The sequence below is a fragment of the Tenrec ecaudatus genome, chromosome 16, assembly GCF_050624435.1.
Source record: "Tenrec ecaudatus isolate mTenEca1 chromosome 16, mTenEca1.hap1, whole genome shotgun sequence".
In the NCBI taxonomy this organism is placed as follows: Eukaryota; Metazoa; Chordata; class Mammalia; order Afrosoricida; family Tenrecidae; genus Tenrec; species Tenrec ecaudatus.
Window position 1 is genome coordinate 113,075,959 of NC_134545.1, and position 15,661 is coordinate 113,091,619.

General features: G+C 45.1%; 1 protein-coding gene across 1 annotated transcript; it reads right to left on the reverse strand.

The window, feature by feature from the left end:
* Window positions 1-6,768: 6,768 nt before the first annotated feature.
* On the reverse strand, window positions 6,769-14,857 carry SYCE1 (synaptonemal complex central element protein 1). Its single transcript, XM_075533503.1, has 13 exons — window positions 14,788-14,857; window positions 11,396-11,458; window positions 10,814-10,873; window positions 10,452-10,526; window positions 9,814-9,861; window positions 9,531-9,585; window positions 8,545-8,634; window positions 8,349-8,412; window positions 7,643-7,709; window positions 7,405-7,528; window positions 7,214-7,324; window positions 7,008-7,116; window positions 6,769-6,846 (listed from the first exon to the last, which is right to left on the reverse strand). Exons 1-13 carry the CDS (start codon window positions 14,855-14,857, stop codon window positions 6,769-6,771), a joined length of 1,014 nt encoding a protein of 337 aa, XP_075389618.1.
* Between the last annotated feature and the right edge of the window lie 804 nt (window positions 14,858-15,661).

Consider the following 15,661-nt stretch of genomic DNA (forward strand, 5'->3'; position numbering starts at 1 on the left):
CTATGAGATTGCTATGACTGCTTTGACAAATGTCAACAAACGTCATTATTTCAATCAGCGATCATTTATTATCCCATAGTTCTGGGTAGCAGCAGGGCTCATTTCTTTTGGAAACTCAAAGTGAGCATCTGTTTTCTTGCCTTTTCTAGCTTCTAGAACCACCTGCATTTGGGGGGCTTGTGGTTCTTCCTCCATCTTCAAAGCAAGCAGCCTGACTCCCTTAGCACTTGCAAGGACCCTGATTATACTGGGCCCACTTGAATAATCTAGGATAATCTCCACTCTTCAAAATCATTAAGTTCAGCACGCTTGTAAATTAACAATCTACACAGATTCTGGGAGTTGGACATGGACATCTTAGGGGTGCCAATATTCTGCCAATCAGACATCCCATCTCACCCACCAAGGGGCACTATCAAAACTTTGCTTGGTTAGTGAACACGCAAATGGATAAACTGAGGAGGACTAGCTGTCTACACACGGAAAGACACCTATCATTGTCACCATCATAGTTACTGATCATTTTACTTACAGCAGAAAAATAGAATAAAAGTCTTTTTATTTTCATTAGGCAGAAATAATATGTCCAAAGTATGTGAGACAAAGTCTCACCATCCTCCTTCTCATAAGCATCCTGGCTATACTTCTTCCAAGACAGATCTGTTCCTTCTTCTGGCTGTCCAAGGTATATTCAAGTCCTTCTCAAACTGTCAGCAAGCAAGTTGTGGCATCTGCATATTGCAAGTTACTGAGTTTTTCTACAATCCTGATGGCACATTCTCCTTCATCTAGTCCAGTTTCTCAGACGATGTGACCAACATATATACTGAACCAATCTGGAGAAAGAATCCAACCCTGATGCATGCCTTTCTTGATTTTAAAGCACAGAGTATCTCCTTGATCTGGTCAAATGATTGTCTTTTTGTCTATGTACAGCTTCCACATGAGCACATTTAAGTGTTTGGGAATTCCCAACTTTAGGAATATTATCTATAATTTGTTAGTATCCACATAATAAATATGCTTTTGCATAGTCAATAAAACACAGGTATACATCTTTCTGGTTGCCCCTGCTTTTAGTCCCGACCCATTTGCTGGCAACAGTAATATCCAGCATTTCATGTCCACTTTTAAATCAGGCTGGAATTTGTGGCAGTTGCCTGTTGGTATAGCACTGAAATTGTTTTTAATTACCTTCAGCAAAATTTTACTTGCGTATATTAACTTACACCTACCTCATTCTGTTGGATCGCCTTTCTCTGTAGGGCACACAAATAGGCATCTCTCTCAGTTTTAAATTTCTTGGTCTAGATGAATGATCCCCTCCAGCCCTGCATAAGTTTGTTGAAACTTCAATCATTATCTTGTCCATTCCTGAAGCTTTGTTTTCCACCAATGCCTTGGATTCACTTGAGCTTCTTCCTTCAATATCATTGGTTCTTGACCATATGCTACAATCTGAATGGAATGAACGCTGACCAATTATTTTTAGCACAGCGATTCTGTGTATTTCTCCCACATCCCCTTGATCTTTCAATACTTTCCCACAGAATTAAATATTGCAACCCAAGGCTTGGATTCTTATTTTATTATATTATTATTTTGCTTGAGTTATTTCAGATAAATGGCAACCATGTTCTTCCCCTTTGGTTTTGTAACTCCAGGTCTTTGAAACGTTCATTATAATATTTACTTTGCTAGTACTTGAAATACCAGTAGCGTTACAGCAACACACCAGCCATCACAGGTCAATAAACTGACTGATGAGCACTAGGGAGAGGTGCCTATACAAGAAAGAACTTCTTTTGTTCACTGGTTTCAAGAAAGCACTTATGTCCAAAGTTTTTTATAACACTTTTATTGACATATAATTCACTTGCCATATAAGTCAATCACTTAGATATATTGTAAAGAGTTGTGCAATTACCACCACAATCAATTTTAGAACATTTTCTTCACTTACATACTCATTATACTTTCCAGTCATCCCCAACCTCCACTGCCATAACCCTAAGTAACTACTAATGTAGTTACTGTACCTGTAGGCTTATCTATCCTGTATTTCATATAAAGAAAATCATATAGAAAACAAAAACCCAACATCAACAACAAAAACAACACAGAAAGCCCTTAATCCAAAACAAAGCAGAAAATAATAAAAACTAGAAAAAATTTAAACACGTCAAAAGGGACTATAAACGTAAGGTGTTAGATTTTAACCAACCTACATCTGTAACCACCTGAGATAACAACCTATGATATGCAGATGACACAACCTTGCTTGCTGAAAGTGAAGAGGAACTGAAGCACTTGCCAATGAACATTAAGCACTGACTGAAGCTTACAGTATGGATTATGACTCAATGTAAAAAAGGCCAAAGCCCTCACAACTAAACTAATAGGTATCATGATAAGTGGAGAAGAGGCGGAAGTTGTCTAGAGTTTTATCTTGCTTGGATCGATGTTCATGCAAACAGTAGTTAAGAGATCAAACGGCACATTGAGTTAGGTAAATCTGCTGCATGAGACCTCTTTATTGAAAAGCAAGCATGTTACTTTGAGAACTAAGGTGTGCCTGACCAAAGCCATGTTATTTTTCATTGCCTCATATGCATGTGAAAGTTGGACATTGAATAAGGATGACTGAAGCAGAATCAAAGCATTTGAATTATGGGCTGCTAAAAGGAAAAACAGATCTGTCTTGGAAGAAGTACAGACAGAATAGAGGCAAGGATGGAAAGACTTCATCTTCCATACTTTGGACATATTGTCAGGAGAGATCAGTCCCTGGAGAAGGACCATCATGCTGGCTGAAGTGGAGGGACAGCAATAACGGGGAAGGTCCTCAATGAGACGGATTAACACAGTGGCTGTAGCCAAGGGCTCAAGCAGAGGAAAATTGCAAGGATGGTTCAGGACCATGCAGTGTTTTCTTTGGTTGTGCACAGGATCACTATGGGTCAGAAACAACTGGATGGCACCTAGCAACATCTGCAGCAATTCATGTTCCAAATACACTCTGTCTGATAGCAAGGCTATTCACATCCCTGGTCAATGAGCAGAGAGGATTCTCCAGAGGCTTAAACTATGTGGAGACTATGCATATGTATTTGGGGCTTTCATTGTCATCCATCGCCTTCTGCAAACTGAGTACTCATAATTTAAGCTCTAATACAAACATCCAATCTTGGGATTTTATTATTTACAATACTTGGATAACACAGATTGGTGTGCTTCTTCTGTGTGGACTTAGCTGACACCTCACTTAGATGGCTGCTTGGTTTAAAGCCATCCTTTAAGACCCAAGACACTATTCTGTCTGATAGGCCATAACCATCTTATTTCTTCACCACATTGTGCTATAGCACTCATATCTTTAGTGATCGCCTCATAAAGGTAAGTATCAAATAAAGTCACATCATAATAACTAATGGTTCTTAGTTTAGGGATTATGACTAAGTGTGAGCTCAAAATCCATTCATATATCTATGATTTACATATGTCCCTGGTACACTTTAGAGACACCATTATCATTTATTTAGAGAATATCATAAATAATCCCCGTGGAGAATGTGTTAATTCTATTAATATTAATTTATCCAGTTGTACAGAGTTTTAGAAACCACTGAGAAAAATAAAGTCTATATGTATATGCCAGATTTTTAGAATAGAATACATAATTTTTGACCTGTACAGATTTAAAAACTTAAGTCTCTGGACAATGTTTATGCAAACAATGAAGATTAAAGATAGGATAAAACTTTCAATAAAGCTCATTCACTATGGCATAACTATGCCTGCCAGACGAAGAAGTGTCATAAAAAAAAGAGTGGAAATCGAAATTTTAGTCTTCGATTGCCAATTATTGGCAACTCTCAAAGCAAGTGATTTGAGACAAAGTCTAATAACATCAAAACTCATACATTATCATCCAAAATATTGACTACATGCTATGACAGTATGAATACAGCAGAAACTGAAAGCTGGTCAGAATGCTTCTGCAGGGGATCAGAATGCAGAAAGATGGTGGTAGCACACATGAGAAAGAGGAGCAGTCTTGCGATGTACTTTTGAGCCTGAGCTACCAAGAATGACTGGTGGATCAGATGTATGGGATAAGAGAGATGGAGAATCAAAGGTGACCGCTAGAACCCAGACTACGGTGAGAGCTTGTTTACAAGAACCATTCCTTTGCATGTCTAAACTTTAGAGTCATCCAAGTGTGGAGGACAGTACCAAGCTATTAATACAACTCTAAGGTACTTGTCTGGGACTTATCTATCAGCCTATGAAAGCCAATTTGCAGCTATATAAGGAGTCAATCTGGTTGCCACATTGACCAATACTATGATTTACGAGGTATGTTTTTAAGTGTAGAGTCACAGCTTCTGATCCCTACCCATCTCTGCATCCTGGGTTCATTGATTAGCTAGAAATTTCATAAGTTACATAACTTCATAACAGGTGACTTGGTCAAAGTGGGAATTATCTCTCCCTCACAATTTTTCTTAAAAAAAAAAAACTACATCATCAGTCATTTACTCTGTGAATAGTTTGCCTTATAGAGGCTAGTCCAATTTTATAAACATGTCCCGAGACCATCATTTCTACCTCATTCCCTGACCTGCTGCCCAGCCTGCAAGTAGTCTCCAGGTACTTGTTTGCACTAAGAAACGTTTCTGCCTGGCTCTGGTGTTTTCCAAGACCGGTTTACCAAACAAAACAAAAATTCCATGGCTCGGGCAGATGGTGGATACCCTTTGTCAGACCCTTGGATGTGCGAAAGCTGTCCCAGTGACCAGAGGGGAACCTGGGAAATTCCCAGAGCCTCATCTGAGAAGACACAAGAGGGAACACAGGAGCCTGGGACCTGTGTGTGTGTGTGTGTGTACAAGGGATCTTGGCAATACCTCCAGGTTATCTGTGAATCAAGAAATGTCACTTAAAGCCATGACCATGACCACCCACCACTAACAATAATGACCTACCATCTAGGACATCATCTTCAGGTTGTTGCAGGTCACAGAATGCTTGAAAATTCTTCTGAAGGTTCAGGCAAAATTAATCTTGTCCTGGTGACCAAGCTGGAGTGTGGAGCCAGGAGATCAGAGACAAGGCCACAGGATACCAAGCTTTCTCCATCTCTGGGTCCCTTCATACTACGAACATGTTTCCTCTATCTAGCTTGTTCTAATACTCAGTGGCATTTTAAATATTGAACTAGTGCTTTACTTGTTGTCTCTGACGCTTCCATCAAAGCGTGAGCATGCAGCCCACTTGGATTTCAACTTCCGAGGCTGTCTTAAAATCTTGACAGATTGTCCACGCTTCGGCAGCAGGACGCAAGAGGGCGCGACCATGGGAACCTCGGGTCCTGGGCACAGACTGGGTGCCGCTCCTACAGCGAGCGTGGGCACTTTGTTCCCCAAGTGATGCCCAAATTGCAAGAGGGAGCTCGGCCGGTTTCTCCAGTAGTGAGTACAGGGTGTGTACCACGTCTATCTTAATACCACGATTTAAAATGTATTTTTATCCCCAAACCAGAATCCATTGCCCTTACTTTCCTGGCCTCCTTTAAACTCCTTCGTGAATTTTATCCTTTTCTGAACTGATCTCATTTTCACATGATAATTGCCACATGTTCTCATGACCTAGTGATGACCCTAAATAATTCCTGTGTTTTCTTCAGTTTAATCAAATTCCCTTTGAAGGACCCCACGGTGACTGTTAGAAAACGTGCTTGCAAATTTTTGTTAGATTTAGAAAAATTCCTAAATTATAAACTCAGAGGCCAGGGTTTTATCCTCCCCAAAGTGCAGCATAATAAAATTCTGGAAAGGGTGGGGTTTACTTGGGATAAGCTGGGCCATGTTACTAGGGTGTGCGTGCAGTTCAAGATTAATTCTGCTGCAAAGCTTGCTGGGAGTGCTTAGCTAAACATATTCTGGGATGCGATGTGGCCCACTTGTGGTCCTTGGCAGCCCACCTCCTCTCCTCCAGTTTTATCAGGGGTCATGGTAGGCTTTTCACTGTTCATGGTTGGCACCTGAGCTTTCTGAAACCCACCTCTGGAGGAGATTGAGAGGAAGTGGTGAACTCAACCTACCCATCCTTTCCAGGATGTGGGTTCTAAGCTCTTCTGCTTGCTTGTGATTTTCCATTGGATGACTTTGCAAATAATTTGGTAAGAGGGTCTCCAGTGTCCCTCGTCTCAGTTTCACAAGATTGACACCACCTCACGATGTGCTATGTGTTAGAATGGACTCCACAGCAATGGGTTTTTTATGGGGGTGGGGGCCTAGTGGTGAAGACATTGAAAGGTGGCTGTTGGAACCCAGCCAGAGCTACCTTCGTGGGTTATCTAACATCTTTCAGGCATGGCTCCGATCCTGGTAAGGCATGCTTGAGAGAAGTGCTGCTCAGCACTTTGTATTGGTCACTGAATTTTCCATGGCCAGGAGGAGGGATCATTTAGCAATAGACACTTAATGGATTATATGAAGAATGTGGCATCAGAGTTGGAGGAAAACTGCAATATGCAGATGACACAACCTTGCTTGTTAAAAGTGAGGACTTAAAGCACTTGATGAAGATTAAGGATTGTAGCCTTCAGTATGCTTAGGCCCAGTCCCCAGAAACGCCCCAGCTGAAGCAAGTAGCATCAAAGTCGTAGTTTTATTTTCTATGGCCCAGAGTAAACTTGGGACAGGGAGAAGTGGGTACAGGGGTACATGGTGAGGTGTCTTCCAAATGGAGTGGTTTGGGCCCCTACTTAGTGGGTGGCTCCAAGTCTTTTTCCTCGTGAACTCCAAAGGACTTGGGGCTGGTAAATGGGAGGTGCTGTGCCTGGGAGGGGAGAGAGGTTGGAGTTTGGGGTGGGAATCAGTAGGTACCTGTGCCCACCCCTCAAGCCTGGTTCTCACCTGCCCACCACTGTCTCTGCCATTGTTGTGACCCCTACTGATAATACCCTTCCCAGAAGTCCTACTCTCTAGCCTCCTTCCCACCCTCCTATTCCCTGGGCTCCCCACCTCTCCAGAGAGAGCTCCTTCCTCTTGGGTCTTGTGTGGTTGGGTGGGAACCTGCACACCGTACTTCTCCAGCTCCTCCTTCAACCTGGACAGTGTGTAGGGGCGAGAAACAAAAGGGTGTAAAGCCCCAAGGATGAGCAGACATATCGATGCCCACCCAGGGCTGGGGACTTCACAACCACCTTTGGCGTTTCTCCTGTAATTGCTGACACTTCTCCTGCAGCTGCTGTTGGCGTTGGGCCACGGCCTCCAGGAGCTCCTCAGCCTTTCCATTCTCTTCCTCAAACAGCTTCCTAGAGGGTGATGGGGGCTTCAGGACCAGCCCCCTCTCCCACCTTCCCACCCTCCTCCCTCTTCACCACCCCATTCTTACACAGCGGCCATAGCTTCCTTGCTGCGAAGGAAGAGCCCCTCACTGATGGTTGAGGGACCCCCAGGACCACACAGGGAGTACAATCGATGCTTGGCATCTTCCAGCTTTGCCTGGATCAGCTTCTCTGAGATGGGAAGAGGCAGGCAGCAGGGCGGATAGGTAGGTAAGAGTAGAGAAGTGAGCAGGACTGGCAGGTGAGAGCTTCCTACCCGCCTCACCCCCAATTCCCTGTCCTCACCTTCTTTGAGCATTTGCTCCTTACTGCTGTCCAGGGCGTCCGTCTCCTGTGCTAGCTGCTCTGGCCTCTAAGGGGCAGAAATGAGATCAGTCCACACTTCCCAGCATTCACTATGCCTCAGGAAGTCCTACCAAGGCCTTCATTCATCCATTTAAATGCTTATTTACTCAGGGTGCCTCCTGCAACCTCAGACCCCTGCACTGGCCCTTCCCTCTTCCATGAACTCTCACCTGAGAGACCCATACCTGGTGTACTGTGGTGGTATTGTTGCAAGTGTGGAAATCGGCCTAGTGGGAGGATTTCCACAACAGAGCACTGAGGCTCCCTTTGCCCATCCTGCACTGCATACTCTGTTTCCTTATCTGGCATCTGGTACCCTCCTCTGCTACACACACAGAAATGCAGGGTGGCAAACACTATCTTGCCTGGGCCTGTGATGGTGGTGGACACAGCTATGGGGCAGCCAAGAATGAGTGCCCAACCTGGGCTCTGAGGAGGACACTAGAAGCAGTAGGACAGTGAGATGGACTGGAGTCAGCACAATCCCAACCTTATAATCACCAGGGCCTGTTCAGAACTGTGTTGCACGTAAGAGGCGGAGGAAGATATGGAGGATGAACCTGGCTTGGTCCTGGCCAGGAGGTGCCACCAAGGAAGATGTGAAAGATGAGAGAATTGGCTTTGAGGTGAGTAAGGCAAGACTTACGTGGAATTCCCAGAGGTCCTTGTGCTGGCCCATCAGATCCTCAAGTTGTTCCTCAAACTCCAATCTATGAGCCAACAGTATAGAAATAAAGGGCCCTGGTCTGAGACTCCCCACCCACCCAACCAAGCTGGCTGGGCCAGGGTTCTCCCTGCTCATGCGCTGACATGGACCCCTACCCTGGCCTCTTTTGAGTTACCTAAGCTGCCTCTGTTTGTTCTTCTCTTCCTCGATCTGGGCATTCAGGGCAGAAATTCGGTCTTTGCAGTCCTGCAACACAGTGTTCTTCCTGACAAGGGACAAAGCAGGTCTCAGCCATGTACTTACTCTAAGTGACCCTTAGGAGGATGGGGGGCCGACATGAGATGTTTCTGCTTCTTGCTGTCAGGTGTTCTTTGAAGACCAATACCACCCATCCTGTCTTCTACCTGCCTGAGTATGGATCTAATATTTTGGTGTCATGGGTGCTGAAACCTGGCTGAGAGCCTTGGCTCTGCAGATCACTGTGACTGGAATCCAGTGTTTTCCCTCCGAGGTTCCTTCTTTAGAACATGGTTTTGGGGGCAGGGGGTGACATGGGTACCTGCCTCATAAGAGTACCAATGTGAGGATTGGGGCTATCACCATGTTCACTGTTGAGGACACACATACACTGTCATCAGGTTTTCCTAAACACTTTCAATTTGGAGATGTAAGTGCTTGGAGCCTTTGGTCACGAAAATGAAATAAATTAGCACTTAGGAGGTAGAGAGATGGTCAAATAGTTGCACGGATGGATGGAAAGAGATAGGTGTATGAGTGGATGGTTATTAGATGGTTGAATGGATGGTTGACTAGATGCCTAAATGAATGGAAAGACAGCTGAGCTGGATGATGTAGAATGACAGGCACAAAATCCAGTTGAAGGATTTTGTAGGGTCACTATGAGTCAGAATTCACTTGATGGCAATAAGTTTGGTTTTGGTTTGAAAGGAACTTAATGGACAAACTAGCAAAGGAATGACTTAAGACTAGTGTGTGGCAGTTGTCCATAAGACCATGGTCTGATGTTGAACAAGGAAGCCACTCACCCTGGTCTCTCCTGTTACTGAAGAGCATGATGACAATGTGTCTGGAATATACCCCATACCTTCTCTGCTGTGCTAATATGGAGATTTAGAGCAAGGGTTCGGCTGAGCCTCTCACCTTTGTGCCTCACTGTCTTTCTCCTCACAGTGCAGCCGCAGGATCCTCAGTGTCTCTGCAAGAGGAGGAACGAGGAAGCCTGTGAAAGCTCATCAAAGGCACTGGGATTGGACAGAGGTCACCAGTCAGGTCATGTTAGGTCAACAGTCAGATTATGAGTCTGATGGGAGCCACAGGAGGGAGGCAGCCCAGCTCTAGAGTTAGAAGGTCCTTTCTGCTGGGGCACATGTGGGCTTCTGTGGGGGCAGCAACCGCAAGAGTAGAAACTAAGCAGCTCAAATACCTTGCTTTGTGTTCAAGGTCTCCTCAAGGCGCACCTTCTCTCCATTCACTGGAAAAGTGACACACTCAGGCATGAGAAATGGGGTTTGGTAAAGTCACACAGCTTTGTCATAGCCCTGCCCACAATTCCTACTGTGGATACCTTAAGGCAAGCCCCCTGCCCCTTGTGCCCACCTTCCTTCCCTGTCATCACCCAAAGCCCTGATATTTATAGGTGGTGGTGTGAAGACCCTGCAGAAAGCACACACTTTTACCAAATGGAGAAACAAAAACACATCACAGATGATGGGGATGAGGGCTATGAAGGAACTGTCCAGCAGCATGGTTGCACGTGATTAGGGAGGAACACGATGCAGTCTTCAGATGGGACGACCACGTTAAGCCTCTCAGAGAAGTAACATGAGGGCTGAGTGGCTGTCTGGAGTTTCTGAGAGGAAGAGTCTTACACACACACAGAAGTAGGTGCTGCTTGAAGTACACCTCAAGAGCATTCCCACCAGTAAAGTAGGAGGTTGTTGGAGGTATGGCTGAAGGAAACAGGGGATCCCAGGGGCTACTATAAGGTCACTTAAGTATCTGGAAGATTTGCATCAAGGGCAAGAGGTATTGTGTGGAACCCTAGGGACATCCAGCACTTACTTGAGTCCAGTTCTTTCTGCAGGGCTTCCCAGAGGGCCCTGGTCTCTCCCAGCTCCTCACTGGCTTTCTTTTTGGCTGGACAAAGACAGGGAAGACACTGTGAGTGCTGTTGCCAGCCTTGTTCTCTTGTGAACCTAAAGAGGCCCAAAATTTGCAGAAAAGAAAAGGCTTCCAGGGCCCAGGCCTTTCTTGCTGAGCTTGGCTGGCAGCAGGCTGGGCATCGTGTATGTGTGACTGGGCAGCAGCACAAGTCCCTACACTTGGTTAAATATTTAACTATAAGTTTAGAAATTCATAGTCATTTTTATACGAAAGGTCCATGTTTTAATTTTCCACTGGGTCTTGAAAACCCTTAAACTCACCTTGTTGAACCTCATTAATCCGGTTAATCAGAACTTCAACCTGAGGCTCCAGGCTTCCCGCTATAGAGGCCAAAAAAAAAAGGGTGGGGGGGAGAAGAAGGACAATGAGTCAGGTAAACACAAATGAAATGGGGCAGATGAAAAAGAGTAATGGGTTGGGATGTGCTTCTTTCGCTAAGGAAAGGCTTCCTGAAGGCCCCAAATCAACTGAGGAGAAGGCCCTTAAGCTCTATGTGCATGGGAAGCTTAGTAAGTAAGACTGTGGCCAGCAGGAGTTGGGTGAGCAATAGACAGTAGGTGAAGTGGAGGGAAGGGAGGTTAAGGGGGTTGCAAATAACAAAGCTGAATTTAATGGAGTATAGTGAGAGCCAAAGGGTGGCAAACAAGGAGTTAGAACAGGGTTGGGGACAACAATTTGCCTCTTATTCCTTTGTAATTTTGCATCATGGGGCCATATTGTTCAATTTTAAAAGAAAGTAAATGGGACAATTCACCAGTTTATGAATTGTGAGGTTAGAATTGAACTTCTATCTCCTTGACCCCAAACCCCGCTAAACCACAGACACAGAAGAGACGCATGACCTTTCCGTAGCTTTTTCACCATTTCCATTAAGTCTTCAATTTTCTTTGAGAACTTGGCCTGCCCTGTGGAAACAAAACCCAAGCTCTCAAAACCAGAAAGTGTGAAATGCCCAAGGATGGGTTGGATATTTCGATTCTTATTGAAACATATACAGTATAAAGAGATCATGAGCATCTGTAAAATTACTAAGTGATTAAACAAAGAATTTATTGTTGCTATCATTTAGAGGTAATGTTCTTACTTTTTTTTTAAAGAGTGCTAACCTGTCCCGACTATTTCCTGAAATAGTCAGGGGCACTTAAAAATTTTTTGTTGAATAATTCCATTATCTTTTGATTCCAATTTTTCTCAACATTTAAAAATCTCATCCCCCTTTACCTTTCTTTACAACTTTAAGCTACTCTGTTAATGAAAAAGGGAGTTAATGACATTTTTTGAAAATTTGTCTTATTAAAAATTAAGAGCGCACTGGAAGTAGAAGTGACACTGTAATAAACCTAATTCAATCATCACCTAGATCTGATCATTAGCATTCTACTATGTTTGTGTCCATTTTTTTCTCCCTGACTTCTTTCCAAGCTTTCTTGATATTTGATGTCCAGTACTTGACATCTAGTGACCAAATACTCAGGATGCATGTCTAAAAATTAAGGACATTTTCTTATAAACCCAAACCTTGAATCACAATACTCAGACCATATTCAAATCCCTGGTCTCCAAAGTCTCTACAGTTGATTTCGGCAACCACTTCTCCATGTGAAATTACGGGAAGACTAGAAAGTGAGCTCCACCTTTGTTTTCTTCTCCATGGCATTTCTAGTGCTTGTCACAAGGTAAAGCAGAGTGGGTCAGTGGTCATTTGCTAATTAGGCCAAGTATATCAGAATAAAAATCCAGGGTAGGAAATAAATTGTGTAATATGAGCCCCCTCCTTTAAACTTTTAAGGTTACATCAAATTTACATATTTGTTCCTATATGCCCTTCACTTATATTCATATTATTGACAACTAAAATAATTGAACCTTGAGATTAAGTTGCAGATGTAATTCTCCACTACCCCATAATAGCCCACTAAGAAGTCTGACGACTAAGACACCCTTCATGTGGTAACAGATGGCACAACAATCAAAGCCAAGGGATTCACAATGAATCTTACCTCAAATGGCATTCAAAAGTTCCTGTCTCTGTACTCCACAAACACTATATTTTTGTAATTAAAAATTGAACAATATGATTCAAAATTACTTAAACTCTGTAAACCACTGCCATTAAGTCGACTCCAACTTACAGAGCCCAACAGGGCAGAGTGAAACTGCCTCATATGATTTGAGACTATTTTTTCCAGGGGGACAAGTAGGATTGAACCAGTCAGCATTTGGTTAGTAACCCTACACTGAACTCACTATATCAGCAGGGCTCCTTTCCGCCTGTCTAGCCTCAAATCCCTTTCCCATAGTCATAATTACGAGTGCAGGCTGCAGTCATTTCTCTGCAACACACAAATAATAATTTCCCTCTTGTTTTCCTGTCATCAAAATGATCACCTGAAGGCTGTCAGTATAGATATAACTAATAATGTCAAATTTTTAAATTTAGCTTAATTAAATGTCTTCCTCATTTCAGAAATCCTCTGCCCAGGTATTTCAGCAGTGTTAACGAGTATGCTTTGTTTTATCCATTTCTTCCCCACATTTTGCTACCAAAAGTGAGGGTCCATCTGTGTTCAGTGTGAAGGTGACTGAAAATGGCAAAAAAAGCAACATTTCAATCTTATAAATCCTGCCATAGGTGCTACTATGGGTATATACCTTTGCAGAAGGAAAGGGACTTGACACATTATCAACCAGTCTCCCCTTAGTGTGGAGAGGCATGTGTGCCTACAGGGTCGCTAACACCAGACAACACCCCACCATTCCTGAAAATTTAGACATCTTCCTTTGCTGTTGAAGGTGAATAAACTTTCCCTTAAATGTACTAGCTTATTTGAGTAACTTGAAACAGTGGCACTAAGACTTTTGTGGGTTTGGTGGCTCACCAAAACTGCCAACTCACTGCCATAGAGTCCATTCAAATTCATGCTGCCCTGCCAGGGCAGAGCCGAGCTGCCAAGGGGGGGGTGTGGGGGGGTCGTGGGGGGGGGTCGGGAGGCTGGTGTTCCCAGGCTGTACATCTTGACAGGAGTAGAAAGCCTCATCATTCTCCCCAGGAGCAGCTGGAGGTACCCGGGCTCCTTAGGAAAATCACAGTAGGCACTTAATGAAAAGGGGATGTATACCTGTATGTCTCATTTCTTTTTCTCTTGGTCTTTAGGGTCAAGCCCTGCTGTAAGCAAGCTGTGCTAAACTCATTTTATTAATCAAAAATTTATTTTGTGAAACATTATCAAGCACCTGTTTGTACCAAGGGAGCTCTGGTAAAGGTGGGTCTTGAAGAAGTGTCCCACACAACCAGTTCATAAAACATTCACAGCAGAAATTTCCTTTTTTTTTTTTTTTTGTCTCTGCTGTGCTGCAGTTCTAGAACTTAAGTAGAATGTGAATGAGCTGCTTTTTCCAGGATCAAGGGGAGTGCCGCCAGGCTCCAGATGGCAGCCATCTGGATCAGCAGGAAACCGTGGTGTGGACTAGCTGTAGAGGATGCTGGAGGTGTGCAGGTGTGTGGAGGAGCCATGGTGGCACAGTGGTTAACAGACTAGGCTGTGATCCTCAAGGTGAGCAACTCCAAACCACTAGCTACTCCGTGGGAGAAAAATGGGGCTTTCTAATCCCGCAAAGAGTTACAGCCTTGAAAACCCACAGGGGCAGTTCTGGCCTGCCCTATAAGGTCACTATGCGTCCGCCTCGACTCCATAGCAGAGGGGTTTTAGAGGTATGGTTCGAGGAAAATGTCTGTTTTGTTTGGAAAGCCTCACGAACTCTACTGCAATCAATTCCTTTAAAACAACGAACAAACGTGGTGCAAGTGAAAGAAATCAAATCTTGGTGTTGAGTATGCTTAATGACACCTTCCTCTTAGTGGAAGAGTCGAAAGACATACAGGTCATTTTTGGCCACTCCCTTTCCAAAGGTTCCCTGGTGGTGCAGGAGCCTACGTCAGGCTGCGCACCCCACGGTCCCACCTCGAAGCCCAGCTGCCCTCAGGACAAAGGTGAGCCTGGGCAGCCCGCCCCGGGAAGATGTAGAGCCTCGGCAGCCCGAGAGCTCAGCTCTCTGTCCCCTAGTCACCGAGTCTGAATCTACTCCTTGACAGTCCGGTTTGGGTTCCATCCCAGGGAGGGAACCGTCGGACCTGGCGCCACCACGGCCGCTGTTGGGGCACGCGAAGGCCCGCACCCCGAGGCTTCACGAGCCCAGCGCCCCAGGGGGCCCCTGGCTGCCTTCCAGCTCTTACCTCCGCCCATTTCAGACAGGTCCATGGCTCCTGAGGGACCCGAATTCAAAAGCCCCGGCCTTCCGGACATTTCCTCTCAGCTCAGGGGTGAAGAGGCCTTCCGCTCCTTTAGCCAACTACCGGTCGCAAGCTCGACGCCTTGGGCAGGGGCCCTCAGCAGCACGCCTGCGCACTGTGCTCCCGCGTGGCTGACCGTTACCTCGAGAGGAAGGGCGGAAAGGTTCCCGCCTTGCGCATGCGTACACGTTGGTGGTAGCCGACCACCTCCACGCCCCGCCCCTCCTGACAGCCTGGCAGCCACGACTGCTGCGTGAACGCAGAGGCCAGCACTTCCGTTCAAGGAAAGCCTGAGCCCTGTCAGGCCTTCTCGGTTTGCTATTGGCCGGTCCAGGGGGCAGTGTCCTGCTACGTGTGTGGGGATGGGAGTGGGGGCGTGCTTGTTGTGCATCACGTGTTCAACGCAGGTGATAGATTCTGACCCAGCCCACAGAGACTGGGCTCCTTGCGCATGCGCTGAGCTGTGATATGCACAATCGAAGTCATCTCTGCTAAAATGCCTTGCAGAAAACGGGTGCGAGTTGTTTCCCTGATAGCCCCAAGGAAAGAACTCAGCCATCACTTAGTAAAGACCTACAGAGACAGACTAACAGAGGGGGACAGCAAGGAGTGATCTACAAAAACAGCAAGAGACTTTTGGAAAGGCTCCTGTAGCGCTGTGGAGGCCAGCCGCGGGGGTGGGACCTCGTCGCCACGCCCACATGTGTGCGCAGTCCAGCCAGGAATTTCCAGGCGACCGTTGTCAGAGCTTCTGTCTCAGACCCTCATCCTGAGGTTGTCCAGGACTCCGTCATCCTATCCCCGCAGGGCCACGCTG